Source organism: Haliaeetus leucocephalus, unplaced genomic scaffold (assembly GCF_000737465.1).
Source record: "Haliaeetus leucocephalus isolate CR32 unplaced genomic scaffold, Haliaeetus_leucocephalus-4.0 Scaffold1, whole genome shotgun sequence".
NCBI classification, from domain to species: Eukaryota; Metazoa; Chordata; class Aves; order Accipitriformes; family Accipitridae; genus Haliaeetus; species Haliaeetus leucocephalus.
Window position 1 is genome coordinate 5,382,170 of NW_010972437.1, and position 18,567 is coordinate 5,400,736.

The following is an 18,567-nucleotide window of genomic DNA, read 5'->3' on the forward strand; positions in this document are numbered from 1 at the left end:
TGCCAGAAAGTGGCAAGGTCCGAGTGGGAATCAAAGGCAAGCAACACAAAGATGGAACTTAAGGCTACAGTAATAACCCTCTCTAGTCCTGCAGGGGTGGGAGGGAAGGAAGAGTAATGACCAATGAAAAATGAAGGGGTTTTTTGTTATAAATTCCCTTGACATGACAGCACCTCAGGGCTGCTTTATTTATTTAGGAAAAGTGATTAAATAGTAATACAACAGGGCAGACCATTGTCTCTCGAGCTACCCCCCTTCCTACAGACCCCTGCTGCCTTGGCTAATTGATTGACAATGAACCTCTGATAAAGAAGGTTGTTGGGAGGACCTGATGGGGACAGGTTTGTTTTTTGTTTTTTTTTTTTTTAATTTTCTCTTTGCAATCTTTGTGGGGTTCCCCTCCCTGATTTTTTTCTGTTTGAAATGCTCTCTGCATCCCCCTTTCCTTTTCTCCCTCAGTAAAAGCTTTTCAAGGGACTGCTCCCAGACAAACAGCTGATACTTACAAGCAGGTAGGGAAAAATGCGAATGTCTGTGCCTCGCTATTGACAAGTTTATCTTGGAGTCTGACTAGCACTTTTCAACTCGTGATACAAGCCAGGGCGGTGGTGTCAGATGTAGTCATGGGGCAGGGGCGACAAACTGTTGATACACTGGAGTCAGAAGGGCAGCTTGAAAAGTTTTCTTTTGCTTGATTAGCAGATACAAAAAGCTTTTCCCCACATTTCTAACTGCAGTCTTAACTGCAGAGGGCAGGGCATTATTTCTCACAATTTACCAAAATGAACGAATAGGCCACTAATTAACAGTGGAGAGGCATGTTTTATTAAAAAACACTTTTACCTTTGCTGCCATTATTTATATTTTTGGTTCAGAACAGCAATACATTTTAGAATGTGGGGTTAACTAGAAACTGCTGGCACTGGAATGGCAGCCTCCTCTGTCCTTTGCATGTTCGTATAACTGCAGGCTTGATCTTGCCTTGTTGCTGGGGTACATCAGTGTTCCTGTGGGACGTGTTTGGGGCTCTGAGCAAGAGTGACATTTGTGAGTGTCAATCTGCTCAGGTGAGACTTTGGAGGGACCTGCCCCTTGTCTTCAGATGGATATGAAGCAGAAGTTGGTTACAAGTCCAAGCTGGTAAATATCAGGTTTTATGATTTGTTCTTTAATATGTAGAAAATGAGAGACATGCATCATGTTAGGATGATCTGTTGGACTGTGTGTGCATTATTATTTTTTATGTCTTTATTTCACCTGGATTCAAGAGAAATCCCCAGATGGTTTATGTTACAAATTTGGGATGAGGTGGCTTCCACCAAAGCATGTGTTTGGCAAGTGCAGCATGTTGTGGAGAGTGGTAGCTGGTTGCGAGTACTTCAGTGGCTGTCTTGTCTCCCTGCTGGGCCATCAATGGGCTCCTGGGGAAAGGCAGGCATTTCTCCTGGAGGAACCCACCTGGAGGTCTGTAAGGAGCAAATGTCCTCAGCTGCCCTTCACTATTGCTATTCCCTTGGCATGTGCCTTCAGGTTTCCATAGATGGGGAAGACAAACGGCCTCTGCCCTTACCTCCTGTCTTTGCATAGCTCCTGTTCTTTTGATGTGTCTCTCTTCCTTTTGACCTTTTTTTTTTCTCTCCCTGCCCTTTATTAAAACAAACATTTTTTCAGAGAAGTCAGTTGTGCCTGCCAGGAACTCTTGTTGCTTAGACCGCAAGTCCTAATGAGTGTGGGAGTTTCTGCCTTCTGCAAAATGTACTCTACACCCTTTTATTTGTCTGTGTGGCTTTACTTGCTCCTCTTCTAGGGTGTCTTCTGTCTTTTCCTCCCTGCTTTCTCCATTTCTCCTTACTTGCCAAAAGGATAAATACTGCTATTAGGGCTCCTCTGACTCGGCTGGCTAAGCTGAACGCTAGGTGCAGAGAAGCCAAGGTTCGAAAATAGGCTATTTCCTGAGCTTGCAGCCATGTCAAATTGAGCAGCAGGTGGAAAGCTGTTGGCTTTCGAGGAATCATTCTGCCTCTAGTGCTGCGATCATGTGTGTAGATGGGGGACAGTGCAGTGCAATATGCCCAGCTCGTGCAGCCTCTGCTCTAGCTCACCCCACTGGTCTGAAACCAGGCCCTAGTGCAGTAAAAGTAAAGTCGTCGTCCGTCGTCCCCCCCCAATAAGTATTTTCCTAATAGCTTGTGATTTAAAAAAAAAAAAAAAGGAAAAAAAAATAGCCAGGTGCGATGTTGACTTTGTTCACCTTCTCAAAAAGCCATATGGTTGAAACTTCTCAAATCCAGATAGTTGAAAAGCATGGGTGCTCCTTCCTTGAATTTAGCAAATACTTTGTGAACTGTCATTACACCCAGCACCTATTTGTAGCATGTCACTGAAATAAAAATACTAGGGGACAAATCTTAGCAAATGTAGCACAATAATAAAATACCAGAAGGTCCTTTGGAAGGTTGTCAGCGCTCTTGTCACATTTTTAGTCCCAAATAACAATTGTTCTTGCCTGTCCAGGGCTTTTAGGATTGTGCTTTCTAGGTGCTGTATATATTTTGTGCTTGGTTTCATTTTGATTGATCTCTTTGTTCCAAGACTTCAGCAGCTTTTTGCCTTCCCTGTATTTGACACTCTGTAAAATCCCCTGAGAATGTGTTTTGCACTGTAAAGGTTTTATTGTTGAAGTATCTTCACTTTAGACCACAGTCTTCCAGTCTTGTATGTGACTTTCAGGCCCTATTTCTATTGATTCAAAAGTAAAACTTCCACTGCTAACAGTGGTATTTCTAAACTCTTATTCTTTGCTAGCCAAAACCAGCTGAGCAGAAAAAGCATTGTCCATGTCTAAATTACTATTTGGAAAACACACCATGTCTAAACAAGGCCACTGACTTGTTGGGAGGAGTGGGGGGAAGGTTTCCAGACAAGGGTGACTTGAATTTGTGTAGCAAGTAGTACTTCATTTGCAGTGGACCTACATGTTTCAAAACACAAGGCTGCTGGTCCACAGTGCTTTGCCATGTGACAGCTCTGGTTTGAGGAAAGATTAGAAGATACCACATGGTATCTCTTCTACTTGCTTGAGTTGATTAAACCTATTATCAGTGATCAGTTATGATCACAGAAGCCATTTAATCTTCAGCAGTAAGGTGAGTGAGCTCTTCAATCCAGTTTTAAGATGGCTTGACTAGAGGAAATGGCAGTGAAAACTGTTAGCTTTGTCTAAGCTGGTAGAAGTTAGGTCCTTCATCTTCCTGGGATTTGGCTGGCACCTTCTCAGAGTGAGATTTTCCCCTTCATAGGACTTGGTTTGGAGTTGGCCTGCTGCTGCCCAGAAGGGCAGTTTAGATGAGTACTTGGCCAGTTCATTGCCTGCCCTGCACCCTGATGTGCACTTTGCAACCCTCAGCTGGTGTTTTACTGACGACTTTGCCTCAGCCCTGCAGGTGGAACAGCTGGTACAAATGTCTTGGCTGATGAATCTACATATTCCTCCTGGCAGGCTTAGAGGGTGCCTGTGCTGCCTGTATGGGGATAGGTTACTCCATTGCTCTAATCTGCCTCTCTGAACAACTCTGCAGGTTTTTAGTATGTTCTTTTTTTTTCTTCTTTTTTTTCCATCACAAATAAAATATTTGTGCTTATTTCTTTTGCTGTTATGAGCTCAATTCTGCTGTGTGTGAGCATATCTCTACTCTCAGCTTAGGCTCTGTGTTTGTCCTTGGCTATGCCTTGTTTCTTCCTGGCTTGTGGGTGCTAAGTATTGGTTCCACTGCCCCCAAAGAACTCTTGGTTGCTCAGGGATTTTTTTGGTCCATTTATTGTGTGAAGCCAGTCTTGAATCTTCTGGCATGAAGTTTAAAGAAGAGAGTGCCAGAAACAGGGAGTCTAAATGTCCAAGTCTCACCTTTGTTGCGATGGAAAAAGCTGCATCTGGACAAAAGGAAGTGTTTTCAGACCCAAAAACTCCCAACACATGCAAACACACACACAAATACACATCCAGTTCTTCTCTGGAGAACCCAGAGGTTCCTCATGAATGGCATTACAAGAGACAGCTTTATTTGTTGGGCTAGCATCTTTTAAATCAGTCAAGCCAGCTTTTGCTAATAAAGGCCTTGCCTTCACAGAAAGGCCCAGGCAGGGTATATCCGCAAAACACCATTGCTGCAGTTGCAGTTTGTACCAGATCCCTGAGCTGCTTTGGGACATGACTGTTAATTTAGTTTCCTAAGAAAACAAAGCTTATGTTATAATGCTGTTTGCTCACAGTTTTAGCCCTGCCCCATAAGATTTGAATTTACCTGACTGTTGTAACAAAATTTGACAGAGGAGAAGAGGTAGAAAAGGTGTGGGAATCTTAAAGGTTTCACAGAAGCTGGCATCATAGGGAGTCCCTCTTAATGCTGCTCTGGAAAAAAAACCTACGATGTGCACTGTGCGTTTGCTTGGTGCCAGAGCGTCCATGCATGTGTGCAGCCTTGAGAGACAAATACAGAAGGAAAATGGCTGCTTTAGGTCCGCTACTGCAGAACTAGGGCATTTGTGTGTGTGTTGGCAGGGGTCCTCTCCTTCTGTCATGTGCCAAAGCAGTGTATTATTGGCAAAACTAATACATGTGTATCAGATCAGAGGAATGTAAAAGAAGTTACAGAACAAACCACAGGCCAACTAGTGGGAAGGTTTCAGGTTCAGAGTCTGGCCTTCTGCAATGTCAATAGACTCTAATACATACCTGTGTTGGGTAAACCTGAATAGCGCATATGCCCGAGGTAGTGCTGTGGTAGTGATGTGTGACCAAGAAGAAATTCAGCCAAATAGCATTGGCAAAAAATATATAACCACACTTACTGCACAGTTGTTCCTCATGTTAAAAGGAGGTACAAAATCAGCTGTGTATTCAAACAGAAACAGAGCTGATTATTTCTAGGTGTGTTAATAGCTGCTGTATCAAAGAAATGAAACATAGCAAACCACGTAGCCTTCAGTGTAAGCAAATGAGTGAGCAGTGCAAGGGTAAGTGGTCTTCAAACTAACTGCAGAGCAGAAATGAAAACTGAGTGAAGCAGAGACTCTTTTTGCTAAATGACCTGGTCACAGCTCAGGATGCTGGCACCAGTGTTTGCTCTGATCACACAAATGGCCGGCCTGCTCTTTGCTCTGTTCTCTTGTTTACTTTCTCAGTATATAAAACCAAGCATGAGTGTAATCAACTGTAGGAATGGGAATACTATTATTAATTATGCTCAAATTATCTACTTACTCCTAGCTGGCAGACTTCAAGAGCTGGCCCAGAGAGTGTGTTCAGTTCCCATCCCTGACTAAAGAGTTTGGTGAATTACTAAATCCTGCCAATAAGTCATTCCATGGAAGCTCCCATTCCCTTCTGTCAGGCAGTGCTTCACAGTCTCAGCAAAGTGCCAGATACTGCAGAGAATAATCCTGTAAGGGTATGGGGGAAAGAATAACAAATTAGCTTGAGGTGTATGGTATTCTTCCTCAGAGCTGTTGTCCTGGGAATGGGGAGAAAGGAGTTGAAAGGATGCTCTAGGAGAATGCAAACTGGCTATGCGTTGAAGGATTCACAAACTATAACTGTAGGTGAAGCATGTCTTCATAGCTGTTTGTAACTCCCTCAGAGCAAGTTCTCTGGGAAGAATGGCATCTCAGCCCTTCTCAGCATTTGACACTAAAGGTAAAAGAACCTATGTTCTGGTGAAATTCAAGTGGGGAAATCCAAGCAAATAAAAAGCTAGTTTCCAAAAGTATGGTTTTGTTGCAGCCATTTGACACACAGCTAGTATTTTTTGGTCCTGATTTATTGATGAAATGTTGTTCTTCACTTATATATACAAAGTGCAAGCTTACACTTTGACATTTATGTTTTTTCAGTGTTCCATTTGCAGGCTTAACTACTATTACTTTTATTGGGAAGGCAGAATTTAGCTGTGTAACCTGCAGCATGCTTGTATGCTATCTTCTACAAAGGATAAGTATAATACAAACATGCAGAATGTTGTGTGTGCGTTTATATGCTATCACCTGGCTTGTTTCCACCAGTGATTTTTTTTTTCTTGATTGTTCATCTTCTTGGAGAGGGTCACAGCTCTGTGTGTTCAGCATGACTGATGTAAAGGGTGTTGTTTACTTCACCTACTCCTGGCAGTCTAAATATTGGATGTCTATGCTAATCCAGTCTTCACTGATTGGAAGAAAGCCTGGGTACCTAGGGGATGATTCCTCTCATCTGCCTGGGAGAGATGCTCTGCGGCAGTGTGCCTGTGAGTAGGATGGGATGGGTCACTTTCTGGAGTGGCTTCTCTTCCCAGCCCAGGCTAGAGCCTGTAGTCAGCAAGCCTAGACTGGGTAGGCTAAGTTAGCTGAGCTGGATTGTGTGAAATAGGAAAGACAGGGCTATGCATTGTATCTTCAAATGGCACTAATGAAGATGGGAAGGCTGTTAATTTAGGGCTTAGTCCTGAGCTCCAGCTAATAGTCAAGGTTTCCATTGACTGAGAATGGTTGGTCCATCCTTTGGAGTCTATTTAAAAAAAAAAAAAAAAGAGTCTGGGAGTTGGGGACTAGTGAACCCTTCCTTACTTCTGGAGAAGCTGATCTAGACTATAATTAAAGTGAGATTTGTACGTTGCTGACATAAATAATGTGGGATTTATATGTTGCTTAGTTAATTGTAACTGGATAGGGTCAACCCCACGTGGCTTCAACGGGGAAAATTTTCTGCTTTTAATCTGTTACAGTTTTGTTGGTTTTGTTTTTTTGGTTTGTTGGGTTTTTTTTAAGTCTGTAAGCAGCTCACAAAAAAATAGGCAAGGTGAGTAAAGTGTCAGACTTTGCGTGGAGGTTTATGAGTTTTTGATTGTTTCTTTAGGAAGACAATTGCTTTGGAAAAAAGTAGTGCTGGGAAAAGGACAAAGTATAATGCAAATTTAAACCTGTGTAGGCATGAGGGAGAAATGAGCTGGATTGTTAGTGTGTCTTCCTTGTGAGCTTGAGTTTTCCCATGGTAGAGTGAATTGTGGAATAGATGCACAGAAACATGAGGCCAGCAGCTGAAGTAATTCTCACCTTTTCTTTCTGTTTGTGCTGAGCAGCTAGAGCAATGTTGTATGCCTGATCTAACACTGAAAATTTTTTTGCTGTGCTCCTGTTTAGTCTGCTTTATGGCTTTATCAAGCTGAAAGCCTTTTGAAGTCTGTGGGTCATTTTCTTCATATTGTATGTTGTTTCTAAATGAATTAGCTTCTAAGCTAATCTGTCACAGATTTAATTACGGTACACAATCATGGGGGAGTTGCTTTTTCCTGATACTAAGCAGGGAACTTTATTGCATAAGGAAAACAGTTGTGTACTTAATTCTAGTCTGGTCTTCCACTTTCTCTGTTTCACTGTGGAGCTTTTCTTGCTAAAAGATTAAAGAAAAAGGTATCTGGATAAAAAGAACAGTTGTGTGTGTCTTCCTTGACCATAAGAGTATGCAACACCCTGAAAGTGGCAGAAATGGTGTTTTCCACACTATGCAGGAGAAGAATTGTATTCAAGTGTCTTGGATTCCTCCTCCATACTATCCTCACTACCACCTTAAGTCAAGGAGAGAGACTTGTTACAACTTTTTAAACCTGATCTTCCTGTACTTGTTTCTTCCCAAAGTCTTAACGCTTGGAGATGAGCCTCTTGATGTTGATATTCCTGCTCTGCTCACAGACATGTTGTTGAGAGAGGTTCATCTGTGCCCAGCAGCACTTTCTTGCTGCTATTTTTTTCTAACCCCTATTTTCTTTGCTTGATTCCAAGGCTGTTTTGTTATATTTTCTGTGATGAAAGGTTTGGGATTACTCCTTCCCTCACTTTGCTAACAGTATACCTACAGCTATACTTCTTCCCTCTGTAGCTTGCTCTATAACATCCTTTAGGTAACATCCTTTAGGGTGATTTGGAGTAATAGTAAATATCACTGTATTCTCTTTGCTCTAGGCTTTGGGTTTTCCAGACCTTTGTATAGATGTTATATGGATAATATTCTGTGTGAGCATTAGAAATAGGTGATAGAGGCTTGGTGAGAGTTATGCTGCTTTTTCCCCCCATCCTGTGGAAGGTGCTTTCTCTAGCTATAGGCAAGTCAGTGTTTTCTCTGCAAACATGAAATGGTCCTTCTTCCACCCTAAACTGTTTGTTGAGTTGTGTTACCAATCTCTGAGGTGGTCAGCTACATCTGACTATCTTGCTCAGATAGGGAGGGGTGCTCAAGAGTTTAAAACCAGGAATCAGTACTAGCTTTGCTTCTGGTAAACATGATGGCAGGTTTATGTACCTGAATGTCCAGGTGTAGGATTTCCAAGGGCATTAAGCCACAAGCTATTCTATCCTCCTCTTCTTTCTCTCTCACTCTTGCTTTATTTTTTCCCATCTTAGAAAAACAAAGTAGCATAAGTGGTCTATGCCACAGAAATATGTTTGTCACACTACATCACTTTGAACTGCATAACATCAAAGAGAATCAGTGCTTTGATAACTTGATTTGAAAGGACTGTAGAAATAGCCATCATTATGAATCACAACAGATAGGAATGGAAAAGATAGATGGTGATTTTCAAACAGCAAAGCTTGTAAGGTAAGGGAAAATGTAAGGTAGGTGCCAGTGCCATATTCTCATCTAAAATACCCTGACCTTACAACTGTTATGTAGCTTTGCAGAATATGATTTGCTTGAGGATATGAAGAGGAATGATAAATACTCTGTAAAAATGTGTTTCTGAGGAACAAGGAAACAAACGTGGGCTCAGAGAAGGGCTGGAATAAGGGAGAAAGCAATGCATGCATGCTGCTTGGGTAGGAAGTTCTTCTACTTTTTCCGCCTTATAAAACTACCCTTCCTGAAGGGAAAGGCATCCAAGATTGCTTGCTGAGACACTCCTCACCCCAGAGACCTTCAGTTCTTATGGTCTGGACATAGGGAGGAGGAGGGAAGCCCCCCCCAGCTCTTTTGTGCTTTGTCATTCCTCTCCTGAGGAAACTCTCCGTGGACTGGAATGAGTGTCTGGCTCTAGGAGGTTGCAAGGAATCAGGCCTTAAAATGGTGACTTCTAAACTGCAAATGTTTTAGTTTAGGGTGATGGCAGTTCAAATTGGAGTTTAGCTTATTCTTGTCTTCAGTCTAATAGATAGCAGTTTAAGCATTAAGACAAACTAGCAGCCTGTGGAGTGGCAGGGAGTGCACAGTGGCAGTTAGGTGAAATCAGTGTGTCCTGTCCCATCCTCATCCTCCAGACGAATAAGTGTTGGCTAGTGCGGAATGTTTATGAAGGTTTCAATGGCATTGAGTTAGGAGACTGCAGTCTCATTCAGACACAGCTTTACCACCAGTACTTCATCAGCTGGTCCAAACACATTGAGCTAGAAAATACTACATATCATTTAGGAGTCTCTGTTTCACCCAGTGTGAGGTGATGGCTGTGTGTAATGAAAGCTGAAGTTGGAGCCAGTTGAGGCAGATGCTTCAATGCTTTTCAGCGATAGGAAATTCAGAGACAACTAGTGAGGAGAAAAAATCAGACTTCACTTCTTTTAGCAAGGCTGGCACAGAAGAACGTGCTGTACTGAGCATTGCCAACACAAACATCCTATTTGAGGGCTTGTTCCCATTTAGTTTGGTAATGCTCTCTTTCATAGATTCCTTCATCTTGCTCCATGAGGGGAGGAGTGGGCATACTTCTCTGTTTCCTTTACAGAGGGGCAAGATTTACCTCTGTTGGGCTTTTAAAAACATGGGCCCCATAGCAACAGTGTGAGTACCTTCTGCAAGTATCTTCTAGGGCTACTAGTCAGACAAATGTCATGTCAGATGAATAGGAATGGTATTTCATGTCTTGTCAGCTGTTCAAAACCTTTACTTTTATGTATGAATGCATTTTAAAAATTGAAAGAATAGTTCTATATGTACTACGGAGCACTGATACTGAGCTTACTACTGGGTGTGTCTGCTGACTTCATCCATAACAGCATAGTGGAGGAGGACTGCGTGGAAACTCTTTTAACTGACTAGTCAAGAAGCTGCTTTTGGAAAAAAAGAAAAGAACAGGAAAGGAAAGATGGGAAAATGTGTGCTTTGCATTGAGAGAAATATGAAGTTTTTGGCTCCTAAGTTCTGATCCCAAGCCACAGTCATACGTCATCTTTTTTTGTAACACACTGCTGAATTACTTGAATTGACTTTACCCTTATAAAAGGCATACCTGCATTCTTTCTGCCCTAAAAATACTGCTTTGCAAAAAGTTCTGCTAATATTTGCCATACAGAAATTATTTCTACAATGATAGTAGTTTACAGTCATGTTTGGGTTTTCTGCTTGATTAGCTAAGATGAGGTCACATTTTTGCATTATGTATGTTGAGTTATACCACTTGAGATATATGTTTATACTTATGCTCTGATCTTATGAATGGTAAAGGAGGAGATATTACCATAACTATCTGTTTCATCAACTGACCTGTTTATATGTTTGCCTTTTTCAAGAAACTGCACATCCTCACTTAAAAACAAAAGGGGAGGGGAGGGGGGAGAGAGAGATGGAGAGAGGACATGTCCCACACTGATTCACTTGATAGTGTGTATTGCAGAGAATCAATGGCCAAATGGCTCTGGAGTGTGGAAGAGGAGGAAGTGAACTGATTGTGTTGGTCAGGTTATTCTAATTATTTTGATTAGAGCAGAGGGGACATGGTAGCATCAGCTAACGGAGAGGAGGAGTTCGATTTATACCTCGAGTAGTTGAGCTGCAATCTCTCCTCAAATCAGGATAACTTCTACTGGGGAAAAAAGATTACTTCAGTGAGAGAAGTTACATAATTACACTAAAAAAAATCAGTTATACTGACAAAAGCAGTCAGTTCACTTCTGCCTGAAAAACTCTGTTTAATGAATACTTTTGCTGTGAAAGTGATGTACAAGGTTTCTGCTAATCAGCATTACTAACCAGCTCCAGCAGAGACTGAGCATATGGCACATGCCGGAGTGGAGGTCTGGTGCTAATTGTATTGGTAGCTGTAAATGTCATACGGGGATACTAGTATTTGAAGGAAAAGCAGAAATACCATCATGTGTGCTGTGTCAAAGAGATGTTAGTAACAACCACAGACATCCCATTACATCTTATCAAAACATTCTTAGCCTTGCTTCCTGAGCAGGTTGTTTAATGCGACTGTGCTGTCTGTCTTCAACCCTCCACTCTAATATTATTTGAATCTGTTGGCTTGTTTTAGTTACAGTTGAGAGAAAGACAGAGGTGTCAACTACATTGAGTTTCTATGTGTTTTGTGAAAACAGGTGGTCAGGCAAAGGACAGCTCTGCCTTAGTTCTTTCCAACTAAAGCAGCAGCTTTTGAATACATTGTTTTACCCCAGGGACTCCCCACAAGAGGGCATGGGAAGAGGCAAGGGATCCAGCTGCCAAAAAAGTATCAGACAGACCTCAGACCTTGTAAGACACATGGTAATCCAATTGTAAAGAAAATAAAAAAACAACACCTGCAGGAAACTGAGCTGTGTCACTACTGCTAGTCAAGGACTACTCGTTCTCAATGTGACTTCTGCTCACAGTTATTTTTCATGGTCTGACTGTGGTTTGCCTTGGCTGTGCTAGGTCTGTGGCTGAATCTTACCTGCCAAGTCAGCATCCCTTCTGGCTGTCAGCAGGAGCTGGCTTGCGCTCCTCCAGGCAGCCAATGCTGGCCCATTCTGTTGTGGGGAAAATGGGAGCTGTCTGGAGCAAGCACACAGTGCTTCTGTGGTCTGCTGTTTTCTGTCTAAGCTTCAGGTCATGGTTTTCAGATGGCCATGGTTTTTAAGTGCCCAGTGTCTCAAAGTTGGTCTTCTGCCTTTGTTTCTTGAGAAGTGCTAAGTATCCTTAGTGCTAAGTATCCTTTGACTGCTCTCTGAACTCTTTGTCATAGATGCCCAAGTTAGTGTATGCTTGTTCAACGCTAGTCCAAGAATACTGATATTTATTCCCCTATTATTTAGGGAATGAGAAATGGCTTATTGGTAAATAAATAAAATTTAAAAAGGGTCTCAGATGGGGGAATAATTACTTTTCTTAACAGCATCCTGAGTGTGTACCTCTGGCATGGTGTACAAACCCAGACTTTTTCCCCTCTCTCTTCTCCAGGCTGTCAGCGCTCCATAGGCTTGTCCAATGGGAAAGCCAAGGTGTGCAGCTACAGTGGATGGTATTACTGCAGCACCTGCCATGTGGATGACAGCTTCCTCATCCCTGCACGGCTGGTTCATAACTGGGACACTTCCAAATACAAGGTAATCTCCCTGCAGGTTGGCTTGCTAGCCAGTGAACTGAATTGCTCTTTAGACAGAAACACAGACATTGCAACTGTTGAAGGTTACAGTTATTGACTGCTAATACTGTCTTTGTCCATCTTGTCAGAATGAGCCACGCTCTCTCAACAAGACATGTTTTCATCACAATTTCCTTAGCCAGGCCTAAGGGGTTCCGCCACAGGAGCAGCCATGCTCCTCTTTCTTGGTGGCATCTTTTCCATCATTGCTTATCTGGTTGTTCAAGAGACAGGGAGGGGCAACAGTGAAACCTCCCTTTTAGCCCTAATCTTTGCAGTTATTGGGCCCTTGAGGACTACCTGTTCCATAAGCACTAGGGACTACGGACTGGCACTGCTTGGTGGTGGATGCTAAATAGTGGAAATGCCCACCGTAAACTGGCGTACCCTAACATGGTGTTTGCAAGGCCCACTATGTCCTATCTCTTGGCACGAATATTTCGAGGACACTAGAAGGACGTTGCTATAGCACTTGTTTGGACCAGACAGCAGAAAGTAACATAAAGAGAAAATTCTACAGTTGTTCATTTGCCACACAAGCAGCTTTTCTAAAACTTCTGTAATCTGCTATTTGCTGCTGCCTTGGTGGCTGGTTGCTAGATAAGAGCAACTGATTACATGCCTCAAAGCATTATGCCAGCAAACACAGTAGCAGTGTTGTTTTGCCATCTCAGGGAGCATATGCTGAAACAGTAACTAACTCATAAGGAATCCAGACCATGCTAGAGCCTCAGACCTAGCAGCCACTGTTAGGAGAGGCTGTTTGATGTTTTGTGTCTGCAAATATTATTATTATGGGCTATTTGAAAAGGAAAAAAATAACCAGTAACTGCCCTATTAGAGGAAAAGCAGCTCTCTTGAAGAAGAAAATTTATCAGAAGGGGAGATTATTAAAAGGTAACCAGAGCCTGCCATCAGGAAAATGATAGTCTTGCACGATGAAATGCAAGATTCTTCAGAATTACAAAGCTCCTATGTGTGGAGACAAAAACACCTCCCTTTCCTAGAAGCTAGGACTAAATATTTAAGAGTTCTTTCTTTGGATGCTTTACCAAGGACTAAACTTGCTAGCCCATGGTAGTATAGGTAGCTGTGATGTGGGGCAAGTGGATGGTAAGGCAAAGACCTCCTATCAAGCTGTCAGTAATACTGCCAAGCAAATAAACTGTTTTGCTTTCTAAACCTGCAGGGTAAAAACTATGCTCTGTTTTCTGTGGTCTTGGTATAGGCAGCTGAGGCACAAAAGGAAATGGGACTTTCAATCTTAAGCATTCGTTGAAAACTTAATCTACTGTAATCTCACTATAATAATGAGAAGTTATCAATTTGCACTTTTTGTGGACAGGCAGAACAGCTGTGAGGTGGGTTGGGAGCACAAGCAAATTCTGTGCAGATACTTTACCAGTCTCTGTGCCAAAATGCTCAGAGAGGTGGATTTAAGAAAGGAACAGCATCCCTTAGGTAGGAAAACATTACAGCATCCCCAACTGTTAGAGCAGAAACTAAGGCAGGGAGGGAAGGTGAAGAGGACATCATGTGCCTCAGTGGCAGTGTGACAAATGAGCTGTGATCACTGTTTGGATCTCCTCAACTCCATCCCATCCATGTATAGCATAAAATAACAAGTAGTTCTTGTTACTTTTGTGAAATCTTTGGGATATTCCCCTTTCTGTTCAATTCTGTATACATGTGCTTTTATTTCTGTCCCTGCTATGCCTCCATGGGAACTAAGCAGTACTTTTCTGAGGCAGCTTACATAATTGCCTGCACTTTTACATCTGCATCTCCTTTCTCCATTCAGAGATAAAGTCTGATGTTTATTTCTTCTGTATCGTCTAGAAAGCAACTTAGTGCTGGCTGCTGCACTTCATAGTTATAATGAAACTGCATGATTCCTTAGTGGCATATTGATTAAATGTGTTGATTTGGCAAAGACAGATATCTTGTCCCACTTCCTTGAGGTGATTTTGGTAGTACTGATTTTCTTTAGGTTCATTTTAAAAGGAAGGTAACTCAATTTGTCAGCTTTTCACCTCCCATAATTGGCCAGTGTGCCCACACTAAGCTGTGCAGCAATATCCTAAAATGAAGCTAAACAACAGAACTTCTCCTAAATGCACAGCCCAGCTCCTCACAGATAGCGCAGCAATGCCTGAAAGTGCAGCTTCTGCAGGGGTGACTTGCTACTGGCTGGACTCATCGCATACCCCAGAGAGGTCCTGCAGGAAATAAGCACATACCATGTTTGATGGTCAGAACTGAAAGAGGGCTTCAGTCTTCAAAAGCTTCTGTGTTTCACACAGTCTGAAATGTGCCTGTCAGTCCACCAAATGGAAGCAAAGTGAATGAGGGTTTGGAAACCTTCACTCCTCACTACCACCTTTTCCCTGCCTCTGCAGGGGTTTCTGGGATCTGTCCCGTCTGTCTCTGGCAAAGCAAGCACCAAGAGGTACTCTAGGACACGAGCTTTTATGATAATACAATGTAATTGGGCGTGTTTCTCTTCTATGTTTCATGTACTCCTAGACATCTGAGCAGCAGCTGTAAAGGAAACTTGCATCAATTAAGTAAGTTTTGCAAATGGAGAGGTTCTTGTCTGCTTTTGGCAAGACAGGACATGAAAAAACAGAACTGGTAGAAATCTGTGGAACTGTGTCTTCCCATACCCAGGATCTTGAAAAACAACAATGCACTTAACACCTGAAAGCTCATAGGTAGGAAAAGAAAAATCCCCTTGACTGCAGTAAAAGCTCTTTGAAAGGACTTGGCAGTTAGGCATGTTTCTTCTGTCATAACCAAAGCAGCAGTTCAGTCCCCAGGTTCACTGTTCTTTCCAGTCTCCCTACTGTTTTCGTATTTGTGTTTTTCATGTGTTTGTGAGAAGGGAAAAGAAAAGAGGCAATCTTGTGAACATCCTTTCTTCTTTTTACTTAGGCCAACTGTTTTCACTGTTTGCATGCAAAACCCAGTAAGTATTGCTGTTTGGTTCAGGTGGCTTCCAGCCTGTGCAAAATGCCAGACAAACACAGCAGGAAATGAACTCCCTGTGCCAGAAGGCTTCAAGGGAGGCTGAATTCTGGTAAATTGAATTCTGAACTGTAAGTTTGCAGCCTCTAGAAGAGAAAGGTCTGGAAATGTTAGCATCCATCCTTGTATGACATTTAAAGCTAAAACCCTGTTGCACTTTGCATCTTCTTACTCCTTCTGGCTTATTTAATAGGATTGTCTAGTCTGCCCAGTAAAACTGGGGACTGTGAGTATGCTAGTCATGTACTAGAATATTGGCTGGTAGCAAGCTGAATTATAATGACTGCCTGATCCTTCCCATTATAAGACTGCATTTCAGCTTCTTATAACTTAGCTATGGTTGGCAAGGTAGGTTAATGTTTTACATGACCTGTGTGCCTGTGTCAGGCGTGCAGAGGGAACCGACACCTACCTGTCAGCCAGTGATGCTGGACAAAGCTACTTCTCCTGCAATCAACACTCTTCAGGTACTTTGTATTGGCAAAAAGAGAGAAAGGTTTGCTTTGCTCCTCTCTCCTCAAAGGCTTCATTCAGACCATGCAGCACCAGAGTCACACAATAATACTTTGTCATCATAATGCACATGTATTGCAGAGTCACTCAGGTGACCTCAATTCTGGCATTTTTTTGTTTCTGTGCTCTTAATGTTGCAGCCTCAGGAGGGCTGCCCCATACAGGGTAGAAGTGTGCACAGGCATGGGTGCAGTACTTAGACAGTAATCGCCCTCTGGTTCCCGAGACAGTAGGGCAGGTGGATGAGGAGCCCATCACTTCAGCAGGGGTTTAAGGCAAGGAAGTAAGACGACAAAGAACACTGGGCACCAGGTCCTCCTGATCAGAGGTGCTAGTAGCTGTATCAAGCATTCATGTGCCTCCTAGGGAATCACTGAATATGTGCCTTAATTTGTCCATTAGTGGAAGAGGAATAATATTTACTATAGATACAGCAGTTGTCAGGGGATTGCTGAGATATTACAGCCAAATAGTTTAATGATTGTAAAAGCAGGTTGTTTAACTGCAGTCTCTTTTGTGCACTGCAGTTAGCATGTCTAATAAAACAACAACATTGCTAGTGTTAGAAAACTTGACATATTTGGGGTTTGTAGAGTTTTGTTCTACAAAATCCAAGTTGCCAACACAGCATGTTACCTGTGCTTCCATTCAGACAGCACAATTCCTTGTACTTTCCTTTTTTCAAAAAAAAAAAAAAAAAAAAAAAAAAAAAAATTAGTGGGATGTCTAATACAAATAGGTGAGATATTTAGTACAGCTTCAGGACCTGGGGAACCTGTGGAGTTATGGTCTACTGTATTTAAAATTACACATTGTGTTATCTGTATAGCTATTGGTGGGAAGGTTGGCTTTGGAGTTATTTCTTATATCTTTATTATGCGTTGTGAAAGGGTTACATTTGGGGCTAGCTTTCCCTCTAAGTAGCTAGTGACTCCTATAGCTAGTAACTTGTGGTGGTTTTGGAAGTGGTGCTATTTATAAGGACGTATATTGCTTTTTCCTACTTCCTACCTTACAGCACCAGAAGGGAAATAACATCTTAAATCTCAAGAGGCTATGGTGTGCCCTTTCTCCTTTTGTTAGCCTAATTCATCCCTCCCTCGACTCAGTGTAAACAGTGATTTAAAGGTCCAGGAGGACTAATTGAATTGTGGAACGAATAGTATTTCTGTAGCACAGTTTCAAGTGATTTGCAGCTCATTTCAGGTAATCCCATCTTCTCTTTTCCAGCTGTGATAAAATGCAGGAGTAAGGAATGAGAGGGAATTTGGCCTTCTTGCCTCAGAAACAGTAGTATCTTTTCTAATGGGAACATAAGTCCCATTAATTTATCAAGATTACAGTAGCTCTTTGCAGGTGGAGATAGAGCACTATCATGAAAAAGGCATAAGAAAAATTTCTTGCAGATGAAACATGGTGAGTAATACCAGTAAAATTCAACTTTATTTGTATTTAAAAAAACCCTGCAACTTGATAGATATGCTTCTGATTATTTTCTTTTTACGTAATTTTAACCATACTGGCTGAGCATGAAGGAAATGGGAGTAGTACTTTGCACTGGAGTTCTGTACCCTGGGATAGTACAATGTGATTGGATTTGCAGAGTGTGTATGTTTCCTTTTCTAATGTTGTGCTTTGGCACTTACCTAAGCACTTGCTTCTTGCCAAAAAGAAAGCAGCGAACAAACAGAAAAATATTAACAGGGAAGAAACTTGGTATTCAGTTTTTAGACTTGAAAAACATCTAGTAAGCTATGTTACCCTGCAGTGAAAACATGTGTGGCTGCAGATACTGCTGTACTTTGGGTAAATAAGGAATTATCTCATACACTCAACTTTGATGGGCTTGATGAAGTTTGACTTGGCTATAAGCAGAGACAATTGGATCTCTCTCAGCTCTGTCTTCATCTGTAATTGGTAACAGAGTAAGTTTTCAGATGCAGAGAATAGCTGACAGATCATGGAGGGGAAGATTTAGTTAAAAAAAGTTGGGAGGAAAGCCTAGCTAAACTGGTTGCTTTATTTTTCAGGTATCAAAGCAAGCCAAAGAGTTCCTGGAATATGTTTATGAGGAGCCATTGATTGATATCCAGCAGGAAAATCCCATGTTGTACAAGCATGTTGAACCTCTGGCAACTGTTGGTCGCCTGAGACAGCAGCTAAAATCTCTCCGAGCCTATTTGTTCAGCTGCAGAGCAGCAGTGGCTGAAGATCTGCGTAGAAGGTAAGAACCACAGACAACATACAGTACAAGGATGTAGTGTCCTTGTCATGTTGCTTTTCTCCTTTTTTTTTTTGTCTTGCAATCTAGTTCTGAAGGCATTACCCATTTAGAAAGACGTTTGTGCTTGCATCTGACTTCCCTGGGCAGCTGGGTTATCTACTGCCAAAGAAAATGGTTTTATAGGGTCTGAGTATCTGAAGTTGTTCTTGACAACTATTAGCGCAGGGGTCACATGTTGTGGTGAGCATCTTTTACTCCTCCATGGGGTCCCTGGCTGTGGGTGAGTATTTTCAGTCAGGTGTGATACCTCATGCCCCCTGCCGTGGCATCACAGTGTGGTAGCAACTGTTGGGACCTTTGAAACACCTCACATTATGGCAAAACATGAGGGAGGCCAGAGTCAACCACCTGTCCAGCGCTTCTGCCCTCTTCTGTGATATG

General features: G+C 42.1%; 1 protein-coding gene across 11 annotated transcripts in view; it reads left to right on the forward strand.

Moving 5' to 3' along the window:
* Positions 1–18,567, forward strand: part of PLEKHM3 (pleckstrin homology domain containing, family M, member 3) — a 118,921-nt gene that overhangs the window by 27,171 nt on the left and 73,183 nt on the right. For all 11 annotated transcript variants that reach the window (XR_774207.1, XR_774209.1, XM_010564984.1 and 8 more), the window contains 2 exons: positions 12,179–12,324; positions 17,933–18,126. Coding sequence is in view for 9 of the 11 variants with exons in the window: in XM_010564984.1 (XP_010563286.1) it covers positions 12,179–12,324; positions 17,933–18,126 (340 nt within the window). In the remaining 2 variants the exon portion in view is untranslated. The remainder of the gene's footprint in view (positions 1–12,178; positions 12,325–17,932; positions 18,127–18,567) is intronic.